Source organism: Gavialis gangeticus, unplaced genomic scaffold (assembly GCF_001723915.1).
Source record: "Gavialis gangeticus isolate Ggan-Ray unplaced genomic scaffold, GavGan_comp1, whole genome shotgun sequence".
Taxonomy (NCBI): domain Eukaryota; kingdom Metazoa; phylum Chordata; order Crocodylia; family Gavialidae; genus Gavialis; species Gavialis gangeticus.
In genome coordinates, this window is record NW_017729032.1 from 166889357 (window position 1) to 166902818 (window position 13462).

The 13462-nt window shown below is 37.0% G+C and overlaps 1 protein-coding gene across 5 annotated transcripts in view; it reads right to left on the reverse strand.

Annotated features, from left to right (window-relative positions):
- Nucleotides 1-13462, reverse strand: part of NLGN4X (neuroligin 4, X-linked) — a 395302-nt gene that overhangs the window by 239153 nt on the left and 142687 nt on the right. For all 5 annotated transcript variants that reach the window (XM_019525190.1, XM_019525188.1, XM_019525189.1 and 2 more), the window contains one exon: nucleotides 8046-8879. In XM_019525190.1, coding sequence (XP_019380735.1) covers nucleotides 8046-8517 — 472 coding nt within the window. In that variant the 5' untranslated portion in view covers nucleotides 8518-8879. The remainder of the gene's footprint in view (nucleotides 1-8045; nucleotides 8880-13462) is intronic.

The following is a 13462-nucleotide window of genomic DNA, read 5'->3' on the forward strand; positions in this document are numbered from 1 at the left end:
TATCTTTTCACTGTAGGGTTCAGGGGCCTGATCCTGATGGAAAGCAGACCTGGGTGCCTCACCCTGACACAGGGCCCGCATATGCAGGTGGGAATCTTGCCGACACATTCCCCTGTGTTGAGGCATGGTGCATCCCCCCTGCAAGGGATTCCCCTGGGGTGCACCTGCAAAAGCAGAGAGGGGAACTCCTAAAGTAGTTCCCCCGTCCAGGCCTGCAAACCGATGCTGGGATCTCTCTGCACTGTCTCCCTCTGCAGGAGATTCAAAAGGGTCCCCAGAGAATCATTCTCCCTGTAGTGTCTTCAAGCATGGCGGGTGAAACTCCCATAGGGATTCTCTCCTTGTGCTTGCACAAGGCATTTTGACCAGAGGAGTGACAACATGATAGGTGCACCAAGACCCGGTACTTGTCTCACTCCCATGCCCCAGGTTGAGACAGCACGTGCAAGAGGAGGGGGCAACCCCTATGGGAATTCTCCATCCATGCTTGCAGACATACACTGAAGGTATCATTCCCTGTGGGACCCTCTCCTGTTCTACTCTTCCCAAGGTACAGTATTATAAGTTTTGGGGGATGTATAATTTTTAACCCCTGGTATAAGGTTTCATTCCATATCATATTCCTGAGAAAGCTAATTGGGCACAATCCTTTAAATGCCTGTGAAATGGGAAACTCTAGGAGACAAGAGCAGCATTTTGATATCAGCAATTAAATCTGAGTTTAGCTCTAAAGATTTAAGAACTTTATTTTATCTATATTACAGTCCTATTCTTTAGTGTCAGAAGATATTTATTACTGTTAAAAGAAGGATGGAAAAAATAAGGGCCTGGATTACACATAGATTTATCTTCCTAGGCTAAGGGTTCATTGTGGAAGTCAGACATACGCTTTCTTCTCTTCCACAGATGCTGCAGTATTTCTGGATTAGAAGGAGGTGATGTATTGGACTCTAACAGGGAAAGAATTGGCTTCAGGGAAGCTTACACAATGGGGAACAATAATTTATCTTTCAAAACAGAGACTGAAGGTTCCCCCTCATCTGCTACTGTTATGCCGCTAAATTTATTTAATCTGAATTATGTTATAAATCTTGTGTTATCATGTTGTATTGTCATTTTTGTCTGTTATTAATCCTTCTCACATTTTGCTAGAGGATATATCTTATTATCCAAAAGAGTGTATGCTGTTCTTACATAATGTAAGGCAAGAAGGCATTTAAGTAACAAGGGAATTATAAATCTGAATTTGATTTTTCTAAAGCAGAAAGATAGACTGAAAGATTTCAGCATGAGCAGAGGTTAAAAAATAAACAAGCTATTGATAGAAACTGTAACTTAATCTTTGGCTTGAGGAAACATTAAATGTTGTTGTTTTGTCTGTGAAAGATGATAATGACACTAGAATGCATAGCTATAGTTTATATGATGAAAAGTCAACAATTTTCTGAAGCACTGGTGCCTGCCAAAAACAAACAAGGAAGCAAACAAAGCCCCAAACCTGTTTGTTGTCCTGGAATTCATTTAACTATAACTTAATGTTTCATTTTTGAGATTTTAATCGAAATACACAATTTAATTTTAAAACCTGAAACTTTAAAATAATAAATCTCATACTATTATAAGTCATTCACTGCACATATACCATAGAATAATAGGAAAGTAGGCCTGGAAGGGACCTCAGAAGGTCTTCTAATATAGCTACCTTTACAAGGAATATGTAATAAGGCATACAAGTGAAAATGTTATGGACTGTTGTTAGAAGTAAACACGAAGTGCCAGGTTAGTTAGTTTAAATGTATAGAGCTGACCAGTGTATATGTAAATATAAATGAATAAATTAGCATTTTTTAAATATCCACTCAAACCTAAAAACAGTGTAAAAATAACAGAATCATGCTGAACAAGTTGATGAAGATGCTTGTCAAAGGACAGATAGGGAACTACTGAACCTGGAAACTAGGGTAGGCTAGGTTGAAGGTTCATACTTCGGCTCAGTTTATAAAAGCAAATGCTACTAATAGCTCAACAGTTCCACCTCTCAACTGACATAAAGATTCTTATTTCAGATTTGTAGTTGCATATTATTTAAACATGAAAAACAGACCAGAGGCACTCCAAATCACTTTAAAGTTAGAGCTAGCCTCCGAAACACATGTATGTTCCTATACTGAGTGACACAGAAAGTGTCTCAAAGAAGAGTATTTTGAACCTACGACATAAATCTACGCTAATTAAATTTGTGGTAAAATATTCACATAGTATGTAATCAAAAGTTAAACTAATACATTATTAATAAAAATGCAAAGCATAAGGTGACATCTTCGGCAATGTAAATGGATATAGTTTGATTCACATCACTATTTAGCAGTTCTCATGTAACTTGCTTTAATTGTGTAACAATTTCAGGATGTCATATATAACAGATCACAAAAGAATGTAAATCGTTTGTAAAAGTTATACAGAGTGCGGAAGACACTTTTCTCAAAAGTATTATATTCTGACCTTTGTCACACTAATATCTGACTAAGGTATGTTACATACAAAATGGCATCTGTCATTTCCAGAGATCCTGGTTTCCTCTGATAAAAAAGAAAAAAAAAAAAAATCCCCAACTTTGATTAAAAAAAAGTAACCCCAAATCCTGTTCCATGATTAAAATGAAACACCACCATAGAGATATATATAGTGGTGTTTCATTTTAATCACAGAAAATGTGAATTTTGGGTTACATTTTTAAATCCGAAAGTTGCAGATCTTTTTTTATCAGAGAAAACCAGAATCCCTGGTCATTACCCTGACTTCCACTCAAAGCTATAAAACAACCCAATAGGTTTGCAATACATATTGATCATGTATCTTTGCTGATATATATAAATAGTGTATATGTATATAGTGTATATGTATACATTACACACGCACTATAATATACTATTTAATACTATATACAACATTTTTAGTCATGTGTTTATTGACTAAAATGACCAGAGCTTATGTTTTCAGCTAAAAGGTGTTTATTTTCAACATGAAGCTAATCCTACACTTCATCAACCTTGTACCGCCTATACTAAAGTCATCACTGGGAAGCTCATTTTTTATTGGAATAAGGATCAAGATGAGAAATTTCTCACTATCAAACTGAACAAACAACCCAATCTGTCAATAGAAATTATATTAAAAAAATTATTCCAAAATGCCAGTATATACACCAGATATATATACCCATATATAGGCAATTATAGGCAACCAGATAGGCAATTATATATACCAGATCTCAAATAAAAGCATATAAAAGCAGGCTATATTTCCTTTCAGACACACTTTCTTCATCCCTCACTATGTCTTTTTTGCTTGTTTGCTTGTGCTTCCTTGCTGTTTGTTTAACCAAAGGCACGAGAGAACCGTAGGCCTTCTGTGCCTTTCTCCTAGCCTGATTATTACTGTTCAGTTAAGAGCTACTGTTGATATCCATGTTGATGCTTTAAGCTCTTCTTTTCCTCTTACCTGGCAGTAAAAATTCTTGCTGTGATTAAGGAATATCCCCAGTTCACCTTAACTGAGGATAAACTGAAGAAATTATGATCTCATTCTTTCATCCCTGCAAAGTAGTATGGCCTACTGCCTTTCCTTGTGGTTTCACATTCATTTATTGGGCCCTAAATGATTCAAAACTCTGCATAACAGTTTAGCTGAGCAAAGCCCTGAAGAAAATAAGAACTTCCTTAGCCTCCTTAATTAATCCCTGTCAGACACAGAGCTGCTGCATAGCCAAGCACATTGTAAAAAATACTTCCCGTCACAGCACGCTAAATCATGGGCCACATAGATCAAACCACTTTAACCAAACCAGGAAGACAAAGATGATTTTTTTTTTAATTTTCTTTCCTTTTTTTGATCTTAATAAATTAGGGATTCAATTAAAAGCATTTGTTGATGTTTAAATAATGTTTTGTCATGTTTTGATAGTGAAGACGTTTTTAAGGTTCTCCAGTCAAAATGTAATAATTTTTGTAATGGTTGTGTTTGGTTGACATTTTATTTTTCTAGTAATGATAGCAGCTAGCAATGCCCTTTAGAGCATGCACAGATTCAAATGATAAAGGCTAAAGATTAAGCACAGCCGATTAAGAGTCCATGTCCTCTTTAGTCTAGCATCCCCGCTGTCACTAAACCCATATTCAGGCTAAAGTTATAATAAACAGACTGTCCTCAATATCATTTCCTTAAGCTGACCTCCTCAAAACTGACATTCAAGTATTCTTGTGGAATATTACAGTCTGTAGTAATTGTAAAATAACCTTATATAAGTTTATTTATACCATGTATGCTGCACATAAAGTACACTCACAGACACTGAAGTGAGAAACCCACTATTACTTCTTGATAGAAATTTGAGATAAAAATTCCAACTTCTATTATAAATGATATTCTTTCCAATTCTTTTGTCATTTATAACAGCACATTTTGACACTAAAAACAAAAAATGAGCATTTTGTTGGCGTCAGCTCTAAATCAGTCACTGTTCATATACATTATGAAAAGATACACAAGTCAAAACTGTAGTAACAGCAGTCCTGGCTTCTCGCTATTTTTTTTCCTTCTTTTTTCTTCAATGATAGATAAAAAATATCTGGGAGAAAACTTGCAAATATTGTTTATTCTTTAAAATGTAGATGTTACTGTAATGACCAAGTCAGCTGCTTCACAGGAAACAAAACACTTACATGAACTGACTTGATACATGATCTGCTAGATACATTACTTTTATTTGCTTCATAAAAATTATTTTTTCATTTTAGAAAATATATATATATTATTTTTGAGCAGGGGTGGAAACAAAATTTTATTATTTTATCTTTAAAAATTAATGTTGGGGGATACTTGAGAGGATTTTCATTGCACTTTAAATGTCATTTTCAAATAATTAAAAAGCAATATATTGTGGCTGCACAAAAAATATTTTCTCATGCAGGATTAAAAAAATCAATAGTACAGTAAAAGCAAATGTTAAAATGAATAGCAGAGTGTTTTAATTTCTTAATTTTCTAGGGAGTCTACCTTTTGACATCACAGATTGTTGTAGAATTTGACAGATAATGTGCTGTTTAAACATTTTAGTATCAGTTGTACAAATGCATTTTTGTTAATAAATAATAACTCTTTAGTTATTGGCCTTGATTTATCTCTGGTTTATATTTATTCAACTATCTATGAAGTTACTCCTTAGTTGTAAGAATATAAATGGAATTAGATCCAAATCTAATGAGTTTAACAGGAAAGGTAGTTAGTATTACTAGACCTAACTTTAAACATAGTAGATGATAGCACACACCATACATTCCCAAATTGCAAAACTGAGCTGCATTTTGATTAGGTTTTCGTATAATTGGTTTGAAGAGGAAGCAAGTGTCATGTGTGACCACAGTTGATGCATTAGAGACGCTCAGCAGTTTCTTTTCACTGGAATTGCAAGAAAATAAGGAGACATAAAAAAGATTCAGATAAATTTCATAGTCAGAGCATTAATTAGGTTTGGATTATTCTGTCCACCTTTTCACAAAGACACAAAACATTCTCAGGGAGCCTGTAAAGAAATCTGTACTTGAGAAACGATTGAAAACATGAATTTAACTCAGTCACTTACTTTCAGACTTCTGCATCAAAAACTAATTTCATGGTCTGTCTCCATAACAACATAGCTTATTTCTGCCAGCTAACAATCATATAATGAACCATAATGTGTTTAATCAGATTGCATGGACTACAATTCAAAGCAATTTACCTTTAGTACAATTTGGTGACACAGAAGCTTAGAAGAGGTTGAATTATAGGCCAGTTCACTTTAATCATCTCTACGAGTAGCTGGTCACACATTTAGTAACTCTGGCTAAGTGTATTTTTTTCAGTTAACTTGTAAAAGTAACTTATGGATGGTAACAAAAAGTGAATATCTTCACTCTGGAATTTCTGACTCTCCTCTCAAGTCTACTGAAAATATTTTTATTTGTACACAAGTTACAGACAGCAACAAATCACAGAGATGGATTACTAACTTATTGTCCTTACAAGATTGATTTTTGGTTTTTTTGGAGAGATTGTCATCCCACACATTAGAAGGAGTGTCAAACTCATAGGTATATTGTATTATAGGGAAAGCTAACATTAGGGAGCTGGGGGGTTTCATGGATTACTTTTCCTGCAATTAAGCTAACTGAAAAACCTGCAGTTGATAGATTTCTGCACAATAAAACTTGAGGGTCCTTCCTGTTGCTGAAGTAATGAGAATATCCTTAGCTAAATAACTTGCATCATTATAAGCTAATTTACTAGCTCATGTATTACCCAAGCTATTATCATAATAGGGAATTTGAATTAAAATATTCACATATTAAAAGAAAGAAGATAAATAATATAAAATAATTACAGCTGCTGAAAGGTAAAATGATTTATTAAAGAGAAAAAATACATACTTTTGACACTTAACTTCTCCTGAAGCATTTATGCTTTCATCTTTCCATCCTACCTGATGTACTCTCTGTTTTGGCAGCTAATTTTCTGTTATCTGCATATATATGTTTATAGATTAATATACAGGTATTCTTCTAATGTGAGCAAATAAGACCTTGACCACAGCCCTTGCTTGCAAAGTTGTCTTATATACTAAGTAAGAACCACAGAATCAATCACTTAAGGGCAATATATAAGAGCTATTCTGAAGGCAAGATCCAAGTTGACATTTTAGAAAGAGGAATGTGCGCTGAGGGGATCAGAGGATGGAGGAAAATTGGAAGATAGATTCACACACCCCCACATACACTCACACACATATACGTTTTGTTTTTTGGGTTTTTTTAATGCTTTCTCTTGCAGCAGCAGGGTAGTTACATTTGCTTTTCCCCCCAAAAAATCACCCCAGTACCAGTATTCTATATATGTATATTTTAGTTTTATGTTTCAGCTGAAGGGAATGGGAAACTACAGTGAGATGCTTATATTGGCAAACAACTTGGAAATTCTAAATACAAAAACCAATCATAGCAGAAGGATTATAGTAGTAGGAGTACCACAATTTGCATATTCAGAGCACGGTTCTTGAGAAATAACAATGCCATGATTATGCAAATAAGCCCACAGCTAGAGTGCAGGGATTTGCATATCTAGGGGGAATCTGTAGCGTTATGCATCAGTAACTACACTTTGGCTGAAACAATTGGCTTTCAGCAGAATATTAAATATCATTGCTTTTGCAGTGTTCCATTATCCTATAATAAACAATAGTCATTTGATGCTTGATTTAAAGAGGCCTTGTCTTCAGTGGGAAGTGAGGTCACCCAGTACCTCGTCAGAAACAGTTAGCACTTCATGAATAGAGACCTTTTAAGTGAGAGCATGAAAAATTCACTTATTTATGTTATTCCCAGGATTTTTGTAGAGAAATAATCTCAGAAATCCTTGGAAATAGATATGGGGTAAAAATGGCCTTTTTACTGAACATACTTATGCAACAGAACACTCAAGAACACTACATAATTTGACTAAAATGCTGAACCCCTCCCCCCAACCCAATCCTGGACTGCTCAAGTTGCAAAACTGACTTACTGTAGCCGTCTTATGGATAAAAATAAAGCAGACTTAAATGTCATTTCAAAAGGTATTACAGGAAACCCAAAGCAATAGAAACATGTTAGGTTATAGAAACATCCCTTTCTTTAAAAGCATACTTTCATGTACTTCAAGTGTGCACTACATTTATATTAGTTTGTTTTGAGGTACCCCATCTCTTGCCTTTCTCTTTTGCAAGTGATACTTCACTCGTGCATATATTGGCTGCTGCCTGGAAATAGAACTGCAATTTGGTGATATAATAAAACTCATACAAATACGCCACAATTATACACTTGGTGCTTCTGCTGAATTTAGAGAAAACACTTTGAGTTGAAATGCTATCATGGGAGAAATTGAGTGTGAGGCACTGTATAACACCTGCATAAAAGCTACTCATCCCTTGAAGGACTGGTTGTTGGCTTGTGGTCGAATAAAGTACTTACCATCCTCTGTGGGCACATAGATATTCAAATACAGGCAGTCTTCATTTTGATCTTGCACGTAAGTAACCACAGTATCCAAATTGGCAGTAAACCAGACTGGCAACATGTCATTGAGCAGTGATCTCTCATCCAGGTACTGTGGGCAGACAGCAGCAAACTGTGTGGCATTCCGGATCCCAGTCCAGGAGGAAGGAGGCTCCGGGGGCTGGAATCGCCTTTCGCCAGTTGGAGGGGAGGCATAAGGAACACCCAGGTACTGCTCCACCGGACCAAGAATCTCATTAGGCAAAGGTGTTCTTAGACCCCGTATTTTGCCATAATTTGTCGTAACAACAGGGTATTGTGCTTGGCCATCAATGAGAGTAAATCTTATAGCGAGTGCAGTTATCCACAGGAGGAAGTTAGCATTCAACATGACACAGACCGGAGTGAAGATCAAAGGCAGCCATAGAAGTCCCATTGGCCTCGACATTGTTTAAATCAACATCAGCAGGGCTCAATCGTCCACAGCCAAAGAGAAATTAATCAGTCAAGGAAAATAAGGGGATGGGGAAGGCAATATGGAGATGAGGTTAAGGATAAAACAGAATCCTCTTCAGGCAGTGAAAAAATCTGAGGATGAATGTATTGATGCCTCAGATAACTGACCACAGACAGATTCCAATGCTATGACAAGCAAGGGAGTCCTTGTTCCTAAGGCCCATCCCCAGACTCCAACGATGGCTTAATCCTGGCAACGCTTCCAAACAAGTGGAGAAGAAAAGATAGTCAGTAGTAACTCTGCTTTAGTAGCGCAATGATTCCTTCCAATGAATTCCAGCCTGGTCAGTCAGCCTGTGGCCAAGAGGAAATAGAAAATTCAGATTAGTGCTTGAAAAAAACCCCTAAAACCTGACATACATTCTAATAAAGTATTACACTCACACATAATCTTTCAACACCAAAGTCTTCTCCTACTCTTTCATAACTTTTAGTCATCCCTATTATAATGAAGCCATTTTGGAAATAAAGGACAACTCAGAAATGAAGTTGGAAGTCATACAAAATTATCAGGTTGAGATATGAAGATACCAGTTCCAGTTCATATTCCTTTGTCCATACCACCAACTCTCAGCCCCATCAGATCCCTCCTTAATTAAAATATGGCCTGAGCTATGTTGATTTCTTCATAAAATATATCATCCATGCAAGTGCCACCTCTCAAATATTTACTAGCTTAGACAAACTAGCAAATGCATGTCTCCATAGTTCTTTTTCACTCACTTAATAAATATGTGCCTGACATTTTACTGCAGTAAATAGTCTGTGTCTTCTATCTATATTTTATAGATACTCCTGTTCTTCTGTTTCATGCCTCTGGAGAACAGTAATGATCACCGAAATATCCAAGACCTGGATCTCACCAATGCAACTCAAGAGTGATTCCAGTGAAATTAGTACAGTTAGAGCAAAGTTGTAGCCATGGTGCAGGAATTATGTGAGAGGCAAAGATTTTTTGAGGGTGATTTCTTTTATCGGTTCTATTTCAGAAAGGGCTCTTGGTTCAATAAATATGTTAGAACTTTTCTATCTGATCTTGAAAATATAAATAGCTTTTGCCATTGATTTTAAATATATGGTTGGAATAAAATCAGACAAGTTTTTGAATAGAAGACTTTCATTCGAAGGCCTGCCTAACCTTATTCCAACCATGCAGTTTGTATAATAAAGATAACACCCCCAAAAATCATTGCCTTTAGTGAGGTTAACAGATTGCATAACCAATATGAAATCAGAAACTGGCATTCAGTTTCTGGCTTTCATGTTTATATTGTCAGTTACGGTTCAAGGATGCCAAGAAAATATTGAAAAAAATCGTCCTATGAATTTTTCATAATAATATGTAGATTTATAATAATTTGACATGCATAGGCCAGATACTAATTCAACTACTGGGCATCTAAGTGGATTTAGGCACCTAAATGTGAACCTATACCTTCCTATTCAAGTTCCTAAAAATCCATTCATATATCTACTTGTGTAACACACTATTATCTTACCCTTAAGACCAGGCGTGTCTACATGAGGCACTACTGTGCAGTGGTTACTGCACATTTATTTAGTATGTATATAATCAAGTATTTAGTAAATGTGCAGTAACTGGAGTTACTGTGCAGTAGTGCTGGCAAATGTTTTTTAAGTGACACTGCTGTGCAGTACCCTAATAATACTGTGCAGTAGTGTATTAGTACTGTTGATGCTGTGAAGTGCTACTGCAGTCAGCATCTCATGTGGATGTGCTCATTGAATCATAAGCAGCAAGGATAAGGAGAACCTACCCACCTTTACTAAGAAAAAAATTGTCAGAGAATCAAGCATAGTGAAATAGAAGCACACTTGGGTGCCTAATTCCACTTTCATGCCTAATGGGTGAATAGAATCTCGCCTTAACCTTGTAGTATTATCATACTTCCTATGTGTCATCACCTTGTAATACTCTAGAGAAAGATAATTCATATGGTAAATTTCACTTATTTAATGAAAATTAGTATGTGAAGATGAAAGATAACCATATACATATATATTTTGTTTATTAACCACTCATTCCACAAATAAACAGAAGTATTTTTGTTTGACAGATACTATATCAGATAATTACTGGCAACACTCACAGAGCTAAGGGATATGGGATATGGTGATAAAGTCTTAGAACTGAAAAGACAACATGTCATTTATTGATAAGGTGTACAGCCTACTCAAGCCCTGTCTCTAAAATGGCTCTTGGTCCCATAAAGATATTAATTCATCTCTCCTATCTGCTCTTAAAAATATAAGTAGCTATTGGCATTGATTTTAAATCAGGAACAATAAAGAATAAAGCTATGCTTCTTCACTTTGGATAAAAGAAAGATTTATAAAAGAAACCTCATCCTTTCTTAAGAGATCTCAATCTTTAATAAAGATTTAGAAGGAACTACGCACAACCTTTATTAGAAAACTGGTGAAATGCCTGAATACTGAAGACAAATATATTCCAGATGCATAATATTTGTAAAGAGCTAATGATGTATGTTGTTCTATATGTTCTGCTAACAGGTAATAAGCCATAATTGTAGCCCCAGAGGGCTTGCAATCTAAACAGCATGTCTTTGTAACTATCCTCACATTTAAGAATCAATGACAGCCCTGGGCTCAGGCAGTAAGCTATAGGTCACCCGAAATTCCTCTATCTACCTCCCTCCCACCAGCTCTGAACACTAGTTTTCCTTGTATGTCACCTCCTAGAATCATAGGATCATGGAAAAGTAGGGATGGAAGGCACCTCATTAGGTCATTTAGTCCAGCCTCCTCCTCAAGAGAGGAACATCCTTGATTGAACCATCTCAGGCAAATGTCTGTCTAACTTGGTTTTGAAAATTTCCAGGGATCTAAAAATTCCACAGCTTCTCTATGGACTTTGTACCAATTCTTGACCACCCTCATAGTCACAAAGTTCCTCTTAACCTATCATCTAAATTTCTTTTGCTGCACCTTGAGTCCGTTGCTTATAGCCCTGTCCCCTATGGCCACAGAGAAGAGGCCATCTCCAATCTTTCTATAATCACCCTTTAGGTTTTTAAGAACTATTATCTCTGGTGCTCCTATTGAGACTGGGAAGCCAAGCGAAGTAGGGAGGGGAAGGAAGAAAAGAACAAATTGGAATCATAGAATGGTAGGGTTTGAAAAGACCTAATCTTATGGTTGGACCTCATCTAGTCTAACCCCCTGTTCAAGGCAGTATCATCCCTGACTAAACCATTCTAGTCAAGTATATGCCTAACCTGCTTTTAAAAAACTTCCAAGGATGCAGATTCCACATCCTGTCAGAATAGCCTGTTCCAGTCCCCACAGTACTTGGCTACAAAAACATAAGAAAGCCCTGTTCCCCATCCTCAACCTTTCTGTATAGAACATACACTCAGGTCCTCACACATATAGCCATGTGCCTGTTCAGGGTGTATGAAGCAGGCCCTATTCAATTCAGATTTGGATTTGGCCTGAATCGGGGAAAGTGATTCAATTCATTGATTCGTATTACTGTCCCTGATTCGATTCAGCTGAATCTGAAGATTTGATACTGATTTGGAGAGTCAGCGATTTAGACATAGATACAGCTTTAAATGTTTTTTCTACACACCTCGAGGTAACAGTCTGGTTTGTGAATGCTGAGATGCTGAGGTGCATGCAGCATTCCACAGGAATGGACGGGGGGCCTCCATGTGCTCAGCGGCAAACCCATAAGTGGACTGGAAGTACTTCTGGTCCACTTCCAGATGTGCCAGGGAGCACACAAGGCTGCCCCTCAGACCCCTGGGTGCCCCCCTGACCCAGGAGGCACCAGTTGCTGATCCCAGGGGCATATGGGGGCCCCCAGCATGCTCCCTGGCAGACTGGGAAGTGGACCAGAAGTGCTTCTGGTCCACTTCTGGGTCTACTGTCAAGTGTGCTGGGGAGCCCCCTGTGCTTCTGTGGGATGCTCCATCTGCCCCAGCACTGCAGCATTTACAAGCCATGCCTGGTACTTAGGGGTATGTGGAAAAAACATTTAAAGCTGTGTCTATGTCCCAATCTCCAAATCATATTGAATCTCTCCAAATCGATTTGGAGGGTTCTGATTTGATTCAGAGAGATTAAAGGTTCTCTTAATTCGATTCAGATTTGGAGGTTTGGCCACCGAATCGGGCTGAATCTCCGCCAAATCAAATCAGGGACCAAAGCTGCGCACAGCCCTAGTGCCTGTCTATGCAGTGTGTAGCCTTATTATGCATGCTTAAACTATGAACACACTCTTATGCACTCTTATGCACCACTAGATAGATAGATAGATAGCACCACTATAGCTATATAAGCACAACTATAGATATATATAGCTATATAGATATCTCTATAGAGGTGTTTCATTTTATTCATAGAAAAATGTGGATTTTGCATTACTTCTTTAAATCTGAAAATTGCGGATTATTTTTATTAGCGAAAACTAGGATCCCTGGATCAAAAGTCTGTCTATACCCATAACAGAACAAAAGTTCAGCACACAAAACTGGTCTATACTTAGAACAGAAGTTCAGCACACATACACTGGTTTAAAATGGTGGTACCTGATCCAAGATTCTCCCCGCCCCCACAACAAAGGGCATATGTGTTTCCTGTTTTCTACCATTCTAAACTGCACTGCTTATAAGAAAACTTCATAACTTACGTCAATTCCACCTCAGGCTTATTAATGTCTGTACCTAGCCTGAATGAAAGACTTCTAAAGCTGCTGCTGAAGCTTGAGCTAAACTTCTGAGCCCTGTATTGAATAATTATAAATTGTAATAAAGCCCAACTTCTGTGGCTTGAGCAGAGGTGTATTAGTAACATGAAGTGATCAGAGTTAGATATTCAAACTACATACC